This window comes from Mus caroli, unplaced genomic scaffold (assembly GCF_978045245.1).
Source record: "Mus caroli unplaced genomic scaffold, Mus_caroli_1 scaffold_7, whole genome shotgun sequence".
Taxonomy (NCBI): domain Eukaryota; kingdom Metazoa; phylum Chordata; class Mammalia; order Rodentia; family Muridae; genus Mus; species Mus caroli.
Window position 1 is genome coordinate 76,359,974 of NW_028227262.1, and position 14,791 is coordinate 76,374,764.

Genomic DNA, 14,791 nt, shown 5'->3' on the forward strand with positions numbered 1-14,791 from the left:
ATTCAAGGACTGATTGGGGCTATCTGAGGTCCTGCCTCAAAACCACCCCCAATTTAATTACAGCTATAGTTTCTTGGGTAGACAGGGATGACCTACTAAGTAGTCTCTCGGATTAAACCTTTTAGTATTTTCAAAAACAGACATATCTTAAATCATATTCAATAAAATATTGTAACAAACAGGGTCCTTCCTCTGCTACTCTACACGTCGAATCTTGGTACTGTAGCTCTCCTGCATCTATTGATATGCTTGCCCTTTTTTAAAGTCACAGAAGCTAAGGCAACCAACGCTTTGTCCAGGTCCCACAGTCGGTGGAGGGTGGGCAAATTAGGAAAATCGCCAAAGCAAGCAGTACCCTGGACCCTAGTTTCAGTAAACTTAGCTGGGAACTTTGTCCAATCTCGAGAGTACCAAGGCAAAATTAACCACTCCAAGCGAACCAATTTAGAGCGAAGGCTCAGCAAGGTTAAGTCACTTGTTCAAGGTTACACCGAGCATATCAGAACCAGAATCCCAGGACTGAACTGTCTTAACTCCAGGGCGCGATCTGTTCTACCTGCGCCACGCCACCACTGACACGTGGTCAGGGGTAGTCTCAAGTGTTTGTCGAGTTAGCCATGCCTGAAGAGAAAGTAGCCTGTAAGAAGCTTGGGTGAGGCTGGGTGGAGGGAAAGACCTGCACACACACACACACACACACACACACACAGAAGCAGGAGGGAAAGACCTGCACACACGCACACACACACACAGAAGCAGCCCAGGAGCCGGAAGCAAAGTAGCCCCGAAGCCCACCAAGTTTTCCCCGCAGCGCATTCGAGCGGGCGGCGGCCGGCTCGCTAGGCCTCGGCCTCCCCGTGGGTCTGGGAACCCGCAAGCCCCGGAGGCCCGACTGCCTTTCCCTTCTGGGTCCCCGGCTTTCAAAGCAGCACACAAACACACACACGTCCCCGGGACGTCTGCGATGGCCCGGCCGCCGCGCGCCCAGGCGCTGGGGAGCCACGTCGGGGGCGTTTTGCGTCCTCGTCCTCCCCACGCGCAGCGTGGCGGGCCGCGGCTGGGCTCGGGTGCCTGCGGGACCGCGGCAGGACCGCCGCCGAGCACGGTCGCCCGCCGGCCGCGGGGCCTCAGGGCGGCGAGAGGCGGGGCGGGCGTGCGGGCGGAAGGAGGCGGAAGAGGAGGAAGAGGAGGAGGAGGAGGAGGAGGCGGCGGCCCGAGCGGGGAGACGGACGGGCGGGGGGCGGGCCGGGGGAGGGGACGAGCGGGATTTGCGGACGCCGCGCCGCTGCCGGGAGCCGGCGGGGGCCCGAGAGTGACCGAGTCACGGCGGGCGCCGGCGGAGCCGCGGCCGCGTCGGACCCGCCTCCTGGAGGAGCTCAGCCCCGGCCAGGCCCGGCCCCATTCCCGCCCCGCGCCGCCTCCCCGCCGCCGCCGCCGCCGCCGCGGGAGCGCTCCCCTGCCCACCCCGCCCCCGCGGCCGAGCCCGGGAGTCGAGTGGGAGTCGGCCGGCCGGGCGCGGGCAGCGCCGGGAGCCCGCGGTGGGGGCACACTGCAGCCGGGAGCCCGGGAGGGGCCGCGTCGCCAGCGTCTGAACTAGGATGTCCCGACATGAAGGTGAGAGCCGAGCCCCCGCCCCCACCGCTTGGGCCTCGGCCTACCCCGCCCGAGGTCCGGGCGCCGCCGAGGGCAGCGGGGCACCGGCGGGGACGCGGGCCGGGCCCGAGTCGCGGGGCTGGGGAACCCGAGGCCACCGCGGCCCGAAGAACGAGCGGGAGCGGGAGCGGCGGCCGCAACCGTGGCTTGCGGCCGCGGCCCTGAGCTGGGCCTGGAGCCGGAGGCGGGGCGGCCGGGCGGCCGGAGGCTTTGCACTGTCATGGGGCGGGAGAGGGGGAGGGGAAGCGGCGGGGCCCGTTACCGGCGGGAGCCTGGCCCTCGGGACACATACCGGACGCCGAGGCCCGGCCGGCCCGCCCGGGGGAACCGCGGGGCCCCGGCGCGGCCTAGCTGCGGCGGCTCCCGGAAGAGCCGGGCGCCGTGGCCGAGCCGGGTCTCGGGCGTGCGGCCGCGACAAGGGGGAGCGGGGTCCGGGCCCCGCGGGCGCGTCCGGTCTCTGGGAGACCGCGGGCGAGCGACGGCCCCGCCTGAGGGCCGCGGCCGTGCGGGCGGGAAGACGCCGCGGCTCGGGCTCGGGCAGCCCTCGGTGACTGGAGCTCGCCCGGCCTCGCGGTAGGCCTCTGCGCGTCCCTGGGCTCGGGTAAGCCAAGTTCCCGGGGCGGATCCAGCCGGGCCGCGGTGAGCAAACTCCCTGCTCCGTCACCTCGCCGGAGCGGAACTTGCTCCCGGCCGGTCCCGGGCCCTCACCCGCGTGCGCTGCCCACCGAAGCAGGCTTCCAGTCGGGGGGCGTTTGGACTTCCGCGGTGCCCTGTGGAAACACGGTGGGGTTCTGTGGTTAAGAATCAGACCACTCACGTCCCAGCCCCACGGCACAAAGGCACAAGTGTTTTCAGGCCAATGGATGGGCGATGAACTGGCGAAAAAATAAGTTAACTTGAATTTACTACCATATGGTTTAGGAAGGGGGGAGGGGGCTATGTTCTCTTTGTTTCACTACAGCAGGTTTTACCTTTAAAAGTAGTCACCGACTTAGTGAAAAGTTTATTTCGGTACGGTTAATGGAAGATTGTATAAGTGACCTGAAAATAATTGAGTCCCTAAGATTTTCAAGTCCTGTATAGGTGTTTTGGAAGTGAAGAAAGTTTGAGGAGGCAGATTATCGCCGAGGGAAGGGCATTCTTAGGGAAGTACAGACCTTGGCTTTTCTAAGGTGACAAACTTAGATCAATTAACATACATTTAGTGAAAGTTTCGGAATTTGCATTTCTAAAGGCAAGATTGAGATTGACTCTGATCATTTTATGTTCGGAGAGTCTTTAAAAAAAAACTAATAGTGAAGAGCATGGGGCATTTTTGATTACTAACTGTTAATGTGTTGGTCACTTTGAAATAAATAGCAGGGTACTTAATTTAGCCTCAGTCAGATGAAAAGAAATATTTGGGAACTCACCTGTTAAACCATTTTATATGCTTAATGGGAGTGTGTTCCTTATCACTGCACCTTGAAAAAAGTCTTCATTAAGGTTGTAATCAAATTCCATTTGGAGATGGTGAGGTTAATTTTAGATGGCATCAGTTGGTGTATTGACCACCTTCACGACGAAGTGAAAGTGAGCATGAAGTTCAGGCTCCAACTCAGGAACCAGATTAAAATAACAGAATATCAATCGCCTTAAGGAAGCAGACTGAATAGTCTTAATGAGCAGTAGCCTGGAAAAAGTACGCTCAGATGGTGTGTTTGAGTAATTAAAATGGCTTAGGTAGGTATAGCATCCTTCAATAAAATCTTGTGTGATCTAAGCCCATCATTCCCTCTTTGGTCTTGGAAAGGGTACCTTTTAATTACTTAACATCTTGAAACTTTTCAACACCTTTCTTGGCAATTTAATGCCAGATGTTTCCTAAATGGATGTTGAAGGTATTGTGCAATATTTGACAAGTGATTTTATATTTATATAATACATTAATTAAATTTATTATTTTCTTTTATTTATTTTGACACTGTCTCACTAAGTAGCCCTGCCTGGCCTGGAACTCAAGAGTTCTGCCTGCCTGTGCCTTCCCAAACTGTGATTACAGGTGTGTGCTCTCAGACCTTTAACAGGGTTAGAAAGTTTAAGAGTCTAGTTTTTGGCCTAAGTCAGGAATGATAGTTTCAGGATCACATCTGTTCATGAGATTTGTCAATATTTTGCAGTATATTATTTCAGGCAGTAATTATTTTCATCAGGAGGGATTTGACAATCCCAGATTTTCTGCTTACCTTTTTCTTTGGGCCAGCTAATTCTGTTTACTTCATCTTTGCTTTTGACACAGGGTCATGGTGCCCATTCCTGGCTGGTCTGAGCTCACTGCACACGAGAGACTGGCTTCACACTTTCAGCCCTCCCCCAACCCCCCACCCACCCCCCATGTACCCAGTCTTCCTGTATCTGCCTCCCTCCTGAGCCACCTCTCCTAGCTGCAGACTTTTTAGTCTGCACACTTTTTAGTGGTCTGGTTTTTTTAAACTCTTTTAATCATCTGTCCTCCACATTCTCTGCAGTTGTTTTCCTCGGGAGTCTGACCCAGAACTGGATGTTGGAGTCTAATTCTGGGCAGAGCTGTACAGCCTGTAATGTTCTTGCCTAGGTCTTGCTTTCCAGCCTCATGTGTACAAGTAACTTGTTACTTTGTCTTCTCCCAACTCTAACCAATTGCTCTGTAGTATACAGATGATGTGACTTTGGACCACACAGCCCCAAGATGAACACCTGTCAAGATCAAGCACTGGACTACTCTGAGAAACACTGATGCAGCCAAGGGCGCAGAGAATGCTCTAGGCCAGGGTTAGCGCACTTTCTCTAAAGTAAAGGGCCAGGCAGAAAACATAGGCTTAGCCAACTATATCTGTCACTACCACACTTGTCATAGGAAAGCCAGCTAATCAAGTGCTTATGGCTGTGTTCCACTTAAAACTTTTTTTATGGACACTGACATTTGAATTTCATAAAATTTTCATGTGTCATGAAATATGGTTCCTTGAAACCTTGCCACCACCACCATTTAAAAATGTAAAAGCCATTTTTAGCTGGTGAGGCCCATCAAGAACTGGTGGAGGCCAAAATTGATCCAAGCTCTGTAGTTGTCTGACCTATTGGAGCTGTAGAGCTGGGGGGTCCTGCAGCTGGTGGGAGACCAGAAAGGGCCCAGACCCTTGGTGTATCTGTGTTCCTGCTGGGTCCTGAGCAAGTGCAGGACTGACTGACCAACTCCTGCCCCTTAGGAGAAGGGTTGGTGAATAAGGCCCACCTTTTCAGGTAGGTGTTAGTGGAGTGGCGGGTCTCCACAACAGTGAAGTTCCTGTTGCTATATGACTTGACTGGGGAGAATTCCAAGGCCTCTTTTTCACCTCATTTTGAAATGTTCTTGCCATGTTTGCAAACATTTCTCAGGTACTAGCACCAAGTCACTCTGTGTGGTCAACAGTTGCTACTGTAAACAGTATCTAGTTTTCTGTCTTACACCAAACCCAGTCATTTTCTGTTTTCCAGGTTTTTTTTAAACTGTCTCTGGCTAGGACTATAGCTCAGTTGTGGAACACATGTGTTGTTCTTCTTCTTGTTATTTTTGAGACAGGGTCATAGGTATCTGGCTGGTCTTGAAGTTTTTGTGACCAAGAGTGACCTTGAGGTTTTCTTCCTTCAACTTCCCAGCTAACAAGCATGCAGCACCATGTCTGGTTTATGTAGTGTTGGGACTTGAACCTGGAGAATCAAACATGCTGGGTAAGCACTTTACCAGCCAAGCTGCATCCCTGGCCTTGCAGTACGTGGTTAACCTGCAGCATAAGTTTTGAGTTTATTTTTCAGCACCAAAGGAAAATAAAAGGAGGCATGTGTGATGTCACCTAATTATCAGCTGTAGCCACTCTTAGAGTAAGACTGGAGGATCCTTTGAGCCTAGGAATTCACTGCCAGCCTAGTTGTACTTCTCTGTCAAAAGAAACAGCACTTCAAGTTCGTGTCTATACTGCTACCACCCTTGTCAGGAGGTTGAGGCAAAATCTTGTACCACAAAAAATCTTAACATGTTTTGGTAAACAGCATATTTGAAATGTATGCGATTCAGAGTTTGAAAATCAGTTATTTTATAACTTTGTAAATAAAAACCTGTCAGATTACGTAGTTCATGAGCTCAGTTATGGGTGTTCTAGTTGATTACCTGGGTTAACACAGCTAGCTTTAAATCCTTGGACTGTTTGCATTACTATGTGAAAGGCACTGCTAGGTACCCAGGAATGTAAGGAGACACAGGCTTCAACTCTAAGCCTGGTAGGAAAGATGTGTCTGTAGACAGTCTCTAAAGGCAGTGCAGCCTGAGCTGGGCTGACAGAAAACGATAAGGAGCAAGTGGATGTCCAAGTGCTTGCCAACTTGGATCATACGGCTTTGGCCCAATTTTTATTTAGTGCACATGCGAGCGTGAGAGGGTGTGTGGAACAGTGTATAAGTTAACTTTAGAGCTCAGTTCTATATTCTAACTATAGAGCTATATATTCTATGGCTTCCTGGGATTGTACTGTGTTCGCCAGGCTTGTGTGACAACTGCCTTTACTTGATGAGACCTCTCACCCTATTTTCCACAGGTTCAGAGGGAATAAATATATTTTGATTCTAATAGTTTGAGTGGGTTTTTGTTTGCTTGCTTGCTTGCTTGTTTTCTTTTTTATGAGAACAGGGTCTCTTATAGCCCAGGCTGGCCTTGAACTTCTGTATTTCTTCTACCCAGGTGACTAAGTTTTGGGATTTACAGCTGTGTGTCACTTTGAAGTACTTAAGCCTGTTCTCTGCTACTCTCTATTAAAAAGACAGTTCATGTCTTTCTTTGTTCAAGAGACATGGTGTTGTACATGGCAGTTACATGTGGTAGGCCCAGGGTGACTTTCCCAAGTGGCTTCTCTGCTTTGACCTTCACAGGAGTCCTGGGCATTAGACACAGATCGTCCTGTTTGGTGCAAGCACTTTTCCTAGCTAAGACACCTGACAGCCCTGTTTTCTGAGGCAGGGTCGAGTGTACTCTGCACTGGCCTCTAACTTCCTATGTAACGGAGGAGGACTCTCAGCTTGTGATCCTGCTTCGACTTCCTAAGCTGGAATTAGAGGTGCACATCATTATGTTGTGTTTATGCAGTGCTAGGCCAGCAGTCTGCCAACAGCTACAACCCCAGCCCTTTTCTATACTATGCTTAGGAAGAGATTGAGGTTTCAAGGAGAAATAATAGTCCTTATGTTTTATTTAGTTCTTTTGCAGCGCTGAGGCTGGAACCTAGAGTCTCTGGCATACTAGACAAGGGAATTAAAGTTTTGATACAGTCTTCTTTACTTTGTGAACTCACTCTGTCTCAGGCAGGCCTTGAACATATGATCCTCTTGCTTCGGCCTCCATTGTAGCTGGTGGTACTGGTCTGTGCCACCAGGCTGTGTTTACCTGACTTGTATTCCACTGGCTTTTTGAAGATTTTTACTTGTGTACTGAGAGTGACTAGATGGGACAGATTACAATTTCTTATTTGTTTCTCAGAAGCATTTAATGCCGTTTATTAACAAGTGTGACACCCCCACCCCCAGTCTAGTTAGCAGTAGTTTGTATATATCTTTTTGTATCACTGGGGATTGAACCCAGGACTGTGTATACACACTGTAAGAGATCTACCATGGAGCCACAGCCCTGGTCCTCAACTGTGGTTTTCTGAGACAGGGTTTAATGTAACTCTACCTGGCCTCAAACTTGATCTTAACTGAGGATGGCCTTGAACTCCTGCCTCTGCCTCTGCCTCTGCCCCCAAGTGGTGGAGTTACAGGTTTGTGCCATTATACCTAGCAACTTTTTTTTATTGACAAAAATTATGTATTTACTTTTAATGTATACAGCATTTTCAAATGCATGTGTACATGTTACAGAGTGTCCATTACAACTTTTTAAAAATTGTGCCCATTTGTATATTTTTCTCTTTTCAAAAAATAGTCTCTAGCACTAAACACACATAAAGACAAAAAGTGAATTGAAATATTTTTTTCCTCAGATATTGACTTCAAAGCTAGGCATACAATTTTACTACCCACTAAAAAGCTCTGTGCCCTCATGTCTTGACTGTTCACAGATCATGTCAGTAGTAAGACAGTTTTAACATCATAGATTACATTTCTCTTGGTTCTTTGTTTGTTTGTTTGCTATGTATACATAACTGGCCTGAAACTCACTTTGTAGCCAAGATTGGCCTTTTTTCTTCTGAGCATTGGAAACTGCTTTGACGTTCCATAAACAATAGATGATAACTTAAATTTATGAGAAAACACACTGTATTTTAATTTCTAGATTCTTCATATAAAGTTCAGTTTGAAATGTACTTTTTCCATGTATTGGCATTTTGTGTTTTAGTTCAAAGTATTAAATTCTTGTTTTAACATGGGACTTTAAGTAGAAATAACTTTCTTTTAATCTGGGAATTTTCCATTGCTCAGCATTAGGATATGTGACACTCAGAAGACTGAGGCAGACAGGTCAGTCGGTACATGGCCAGCCTGGGCTGCTTAAAACCCTGTCCCTAACAAACACAAAACCAAAGAGCCATACCAAACTGTTACCAATAGTTTTGTTTAAAGAAAGGAAACTTTGGGGGCTAGAGAGATGGCTCTACCGTTAAGAGCATTGACAGCTCTTCCAGAGGTCCTGAGTTCAATTCCCAGCAACCACATGGTGTGTGACTCACAGCCATCTGTAATGGGATCAGATGCCCTCTTCAGGTGTGTCTGAAGAGTGACAGTGTACTCACATACATAAAATAAATCTCCCCACCCCAACCCCCTCTGCTTCCCAAGTGCTGGGATTAAAGGCTGCACCACCACTGCCCAGCTTAAAATAAATAAATCTTTAAAAAAAAAAAAAAAAAAGCCGGGCAGGGGTGGTGCTCTTGGGAGGCGGGGGCAGGTGGATTTCTGAGTTCGAGACCAGCCTGGTCTACAGAGTGAGTTGTAGGACAGCCAGAGCTACAGAGAAACCCTGTCTTGAAACACCAAAAGAAAAAAAGACTTTGCCCTGGTTCAAACTTAAGAAGTTTCTGACCAAACAAATTCGTTTGGCTTGTAACCTTGTAGAGAAAAAAAAGCTGTTACTTAATCATTACTTAAATTTCAGAATATCTGCCTGGTATCTGTTTTATTGTTTCTTTTTTGAAAGTTAATAATGTGGTTCTTTTGCCTGTGTGCATGAATGTGTGCTGCATACTTGGGCCAGGAGAGGACAGCGGATCTCCTGGAGCTGGAGTTACAGGGGTTGTGCTGTCATGTGGGTGCTCAAAATCAAACCCAGATCTTCTGAGGGGCAGGCATTGCTCCTAACCACTGAGCCATTGCTCTAACTTTAACTCTCCTTTGTTGTTTCTAAACAGGCTCAGGTATCCCAGAGTGGTCTTAAGTATGCTGTGACTTCTACCCCTACTTCCTAAGTGCAGGGATTTCAGGTGTCTGCGACCATGCCTGGCTCCGCTGTTGTTTTTAGTGAAGGTTATTGAATTATCCTTGAAATGTTATTGCATTATAACATTACAAGAAATGCTGTGAGGTTACTTTCTTGAATGTGTGTTCAAAGGAAGTATTCTCTATACTTCATTAAATAGTACTCTTTCTAATAAAAAGAAATTTGCAGAATAGTAATTTCTTATTAATTTTAGTGTCCTAAAAGCTGTAATCTTTTTATTCCTTAAATACCTTTTTTTGTCACTGAAGTTATTCATTGAAGTTGAAGAATCCCTAAGTATACAGAACACAACAGTTTTTAAATGTGTTCTTTGCTATGTATTAGCCATGTTGGTTATATGTCAGAGAGAGAATAAAGCAGATAGCCAGAGGCTTGGATTTTACCTAGGAAAAATGGCTTGGGAAGGACGTGAATGGTCAAGAAAACCCAGAGCACTCAGAGTACTCTTGGGACTATAAGGGCAAGGCCTGGCACGTCTTGGCATAGGAGAGGCAGTGGGCATGAAGCTTGGCAGTGATTATACAGCCTTGGTGTCAGAAACAGAACACCAGCATTCAGGCCTGGTACAGTGTCCTGGGACCAGGCACCAGGAGGCAGCAGCTCACTGTCGTCCATTCAGCAAGAGATGAAGTGCTTTGCTGAACATCCTCCGGTTTGCTGCTATCCCTACAACCTGGCTGTGGCTCACCTAGTGCTTCTTAGTGGCAGGTACAGCCTAGAGAACTGTTCATAATTTTAGCAAAGTAGAGCTTTGTGAGCCTATCAGTAATGCAAAATTGTCTCATCAATGGCTACAGTGCCAACCAATAGTCCCAACAAACTTTGCCACTGGTTACAGGAAGGTGGGGAGAAACTGTAGATGGATCGTTGTAATTTTCACTGCCACTAGGGAGGGGAAAACCTGAACTCTGAAGTGGGTCTGGGGAGGGCTTTCGATAGTAGGAACAGCACAGTGTTGACTTCTTAACAAGAGGCCTAATGAGGTTTACATATTGTCTTCTCTTGAATTGTATGTGTGCATGTATGCGTGTGTCTTATGCTGAGCACCAGTGGCATGACTTGTACCCTTTTTCTATAGCCGAAGGATTTTCATTTAGAAAACGGCTTTTTATGCGCGTTGTTTGTTTGGTGGTGCTGTGTGCTTGCTTGTTTGGTAGCCCAGACTAATCTAGAACTAAGTAAGAGTGCTGGCTTTGACAGGCTTAACAGTTATAAGCCGCTGGGCTTGACCAAGAATCTTTTTTTTTTTATGGTGTTTTGAGACAGGGTTTCTCTGTGTATCCTTGGCTGAGATCTGCCTGCCTCTGCCTCTGCCTCTGCCTCCTTGAGTGCTGGGGTTAAGGCTACTTTTAAAATACTAAGTTCAGGATAGAGAGATGGCTCGGTGGGTAAAGTACTTTCTGCATAAGCATAAAACCTGACTTTGCATCCCCAGTACCCACTGCAAGCCTTTTTACCTTTGGTTATGATCTGACTCCTTACAGACCAATATAATGCCATCTGTGCTGCGGAGTTAAGGGGCTCTGGGGTAACATTTCTACCTTTACTCTACACATGTTTACTTCTGGCCTCCCTACCATCTATTTGCTAGGTAGGAGTAGGATTATTTTTGAACCTTACTGATTCTTAGCACTTACCACTCGTGAGTGTCCCCATGAGTATCTGTGAGTGATAGTGAGATTTATTAGTGTTTATATAAAATAACCAAGATTGGAAATCCTCTTCTGTTTTTATTTGGGATGCTGATTAACTAACAGGAACGGGGGACTGTGGGGAAGAGGAACAGGGAACTTTAGGAGAGGGATGGACATAGGGAGCAAAGTCAGTCAAGGCCTGGCCTGACACTGGATGATGTTCGTTTCTCCTCTGCTTCTGGTCCCAGGTTAACTGTGCACTAATTGTGCTGTGTGTTTGAGTTTACTGGTCCTTATAGTTGCTCTTTCAGGGAATATTTATGGACAGCCTACCCTGGTGACATCCTGGCGTCTAGTGCTTGCTGAAACTTGTAGATCTCTTGCTAGAGGATGCTAATATTCAGTGGGTCTGAAACACATGTTTGGAAATTAAATGCTTTCCTGTTGGGCTCTCTTCCAGTGTGCTGGAATTAATCTTGAAGTTTATGTTTTATGACAAGGTAGTTTAAACCGTGTAAGTATTTTAATATTTTGTCAACATTTGCACGAGCCTTCCTCCCCTAAGTTTATTTTTCATTTACATTTCACAGTCTTATTCTGCCCAGCAGTTCATTTCTTTCCTTTGCAGTATTAAACCATGGTGCTATTCTGAAGTCTCAGTACACATCTGCATATGTAAAAGTATGTTAAAATAGATTATTCCTCATAGGTTTGTAATTATATTTGATGCTTAGTGAGAAAAGAGCTCAAGGGATTAAATGTTTAATTTTGCGTTGAAAGCACTTAGTTTTTGCATTACAGGCTTTACATAGTCCTGTTGCTTATGTAACTAACAACTGCTGGGCTGAGTAGCTAGACCCTGCTTCTTCTGTCCAAGTTCCTGGTGGTCCAGAACTCTTCCAGGGGATACCTCCAGGCTTGTCAGTATAAGTAAATGGGGTACTCTCTCTGAGGAGCTAAGCCCCTTAAAGGGAAGCAGACACCCTGGGTAAGAGATGCTGTAGACTCTCCCTTTTCTGGGTTGATGGTAGATAAGAAGCCTACATACTCAGATCCTACTGATCAGCTGACCATTCTAGATTCTGATATTATCTGTGTGATGTTTGTGTGGCTATAGTTATAGATAGACTATAGTGGTGTCACAGATCAGATTAACTTTCCCTTGCCTAGGAAAAGTAAGAGATAAGTTTAAGTATGAGGGCCTGGGATGTATAACTCAGTTGATACCCTAAGCTGGCTATAAACTTGGCTGCAATTCTCCTGCCTCAGCTTCTGGGTGCTAGGATTATTTGTTTTCTTGCTTGTTTAATTTTGGTTTTCAAAACAGAGTTCCTCTGTGTAGCCCTGGCTGTCTTGGAATTCACTGTAGACCAGGCTGGGCTCTAACTCAGAGAACCACCTGTTTCTGCCCACCAAGTGCTGAGATAAAGGCCTGCAGCCACCATTGCCAGGCTAGATGCTGGGACTGCAGTTGTGTTTCACGTGTGTGACTCAGATTCTCTGGCAGCTACATTAAAATGAGGTGCAGAAGTTAATCATACCCAAAACATTTTAACATGCCTCATGCTAATGTTAGAATTATTCAGTACCATTTTTGTTTTTGTTTTAGGACCTGATTTCAGGGGCTAGAGAGTTAAGATAGACTCCAAGAGGGTAGGCATGTGGTGCACATATATGCATGCAGGCAAAACACTCATACACATAAAATAAAAATAAATCTTGAAACAAAAGACCCCAGTTGCATATCTTCCAGGGTGGTTTCAACTTCATTGGGTCGTCACAGATGACTTGAACTTCTAATCCTCCTGCCCAATTATCCCAAGTGCAGAAGAACATGTTTCACCACACCTTGCTTAAAAAAATGTTAATGCGTTTTTTGGATTGGTTTGGTTGTTGGTACTGCGGGGGAAACTCTAGTCTTTGTCCAGGATGGGTTCATTCTACCAATGAACTGCATCTTCCACCCTTAATGAAGTCTTCAATCTGTTGGGCATCTTATGTAGCATGATTTATTGTACCTTTTAAAAAGATTTGTTTATTTATTTTATGTATATGAGGACACATACAAACTGTAGCTGTCTTCAGACACACCAGAAGAAGACATCAGATCTCATTACAGATGGTTGTGAGCAACCATGTGGTTGTGGGGATTTGAACTCAGGACCTTCCGAAGAGCAGTCAGTGCTTTTGAGCCATCTCTCCAGCCCCAGGGCTAGTGTTTCAATGCTTCTGCTCTGAGGAGCAACTTGTGAAAGTCATGGCTTCCCCATGGCAAGTTCTAAAGTAGTGAATTCAGAAGAAGAGAAGTTGTTTCTAATGGAAGCTGAGTTTTCAGCCTTGAGATTAAGATGACCTCTCTAGGCTTAGTATTTATTATAGGTGGTATTATCATTATTATTGATTTTTTTTTTTTTTTTTTTTTTTTGGAGACAGAGTCTCTCTGTGTAAACCTAGCTGTTCTGGTACTCTATATAGACCAGGTTAGACCAGGTTAGCTTACAGAGATGCCTATCTCTGGCTCCCAAGTGCTGTCTGTCTGTGTGTTTAATACTTGCTATCAATTTCAGACCCTGTCTTAAAATTCAGGCCTTGAGGATGGAGCTCAGTGATAGAATGTATGCCATGCAGCTCAGAAGACAGCTCTCCCCTTTCACTGTGTGGGTCCTGGGGATTGAACTTGGGCATCTGGCTTGGTGTCAGGTGCCTTAACACTGGTTGTATCTGTTAGAGACTCAAGACTTGATGTTCCCTGCCTGTTTTACTGAAGAAACTTTTCTGCTGAGCAGCTGGTGGCCCCAGGTTCATCCTTTTCAGTTCTGCCCCATCAGGTCACTGGAGTGACACGCAGCTATTACATTTGTTTTCAGTAGTCTAAGTTAGGTGTTTTTGTTATTGTTTCTTTTTCTGTACCACCCTTTAGCTGAGTGCTGCCGCCGCCACCACCACCACCACCGCCACCCACCTCACCTCCAGGATTTCTCTGTTCTAGAACTTCTGTAGACCAGGCTATCCTTGAACTGCCTCTGCCTCCTGAGTGCTGGGATTAAAGGTGTGCACCACCACCACATTGCTAGTTGGATACTCTTCCCCAGTGGTCTTTTAAGTGTGGTCCAAGTACTACTAGTATGGGCATCACTAAGTGGGTGTGTCGCCTAAAAGTACACCCTCAGGACTCACGTAATTAAGCTAGACGTAGTATGGTGGTGCATGCCTTTAATCCTAGCACTTGGAAAGCAGAGGCAGGCTGATCTTCAGAGTTTGAGGCCAGCCTGGTCAACATAGTTTGTAGACAGCTATGTAGAGTGACACCCACCCCACTCCAGATAATTATACCTATTAAGTTAAAAACAAGTAAGTTGACAGTTTTCTTTTGGGCTGGATTCACAACTATTCTGAGGCAGTTACAGCACTGAAATGTGAGGTGAGCCCTTGGTTGTAGAACTTGCTAAAGGTATATTCTTTGGTCCTGCCTAGATCTGTCTACTGGAGGAGATTTTGTAGGGTGGGCCCAGCAGGCTGCTTTTTTGTAAATAAAGTTTTATGGGGAAACAGCCACATCTAGTCATTTATGCGTCATCTAAGCTATATTTGTACTGTAATAGCAGAGTTGAGTAGTTCTGACAAAACCACTGGAAATATTTACTATTTTGCTCTTTACAGAAAAAATTGTAGGTTTCTGCAATAAGCGATAAAAGCATAAATATGCAGTAGAGCATTTGGAGGTGGCAGGTGTTAGGGAAACCGATAACACAGGTTAATAGAGCTCCTTGTAAATAAGGTTATCAGAGGGCCCGTCTGAATGAAGATGGGACTTTTAAAGAGAAATCTGAACTGATGAAGACATGTAAAGGGAAGGGAGCATTTAAACAAAAATCATGTTTAAAGGAGAAGGAAGTCTAGCAAGTGTACAGGTCCTGAAACTTGAAGTGCTTTTGGTGAGGCCTTCTGGCAGGAGGGCAGTGATTGGGGTAGGAAGAGAGGAAATGAGGTTGGCACAGTTGACCATGTCCTGCACAGCCTTCTG

At 46.5% G+C, this 14,791-nt stretch overlaps 1 protein-coding gene across 2 annotated transcripts in view; it reads left to right on the forward strand.

Moving 5' to 3' along the window:
- Positions 1–1,321: 1,321 nt before the first annotated feature.
- Kcmf1 (potassium channel modulatory factor 1) overlaps positions 1,322–14,791 on the forward strand; it is a 58,803-nt gene continuing 45,333 nt past the window's right edge. The window contains exon 1 of one of the 2 annotated variants that reach the window (XM_021165140.3): positions 1,322–1,614. In XM_021165140.3, coding sequence (XP_021020799.1) covers positions 1,599–1,614 — 16 coding nt within the window. In that variant the 5' untranslated portion in view covers positions 1,322–1,598. Of the gene's footprint in view, positions 1,615–2,057; positions 2,255–14,791 lie in introns of those variants that run through there. The other variant, XM_021165142.3, reaches the window with a different exon arrangement.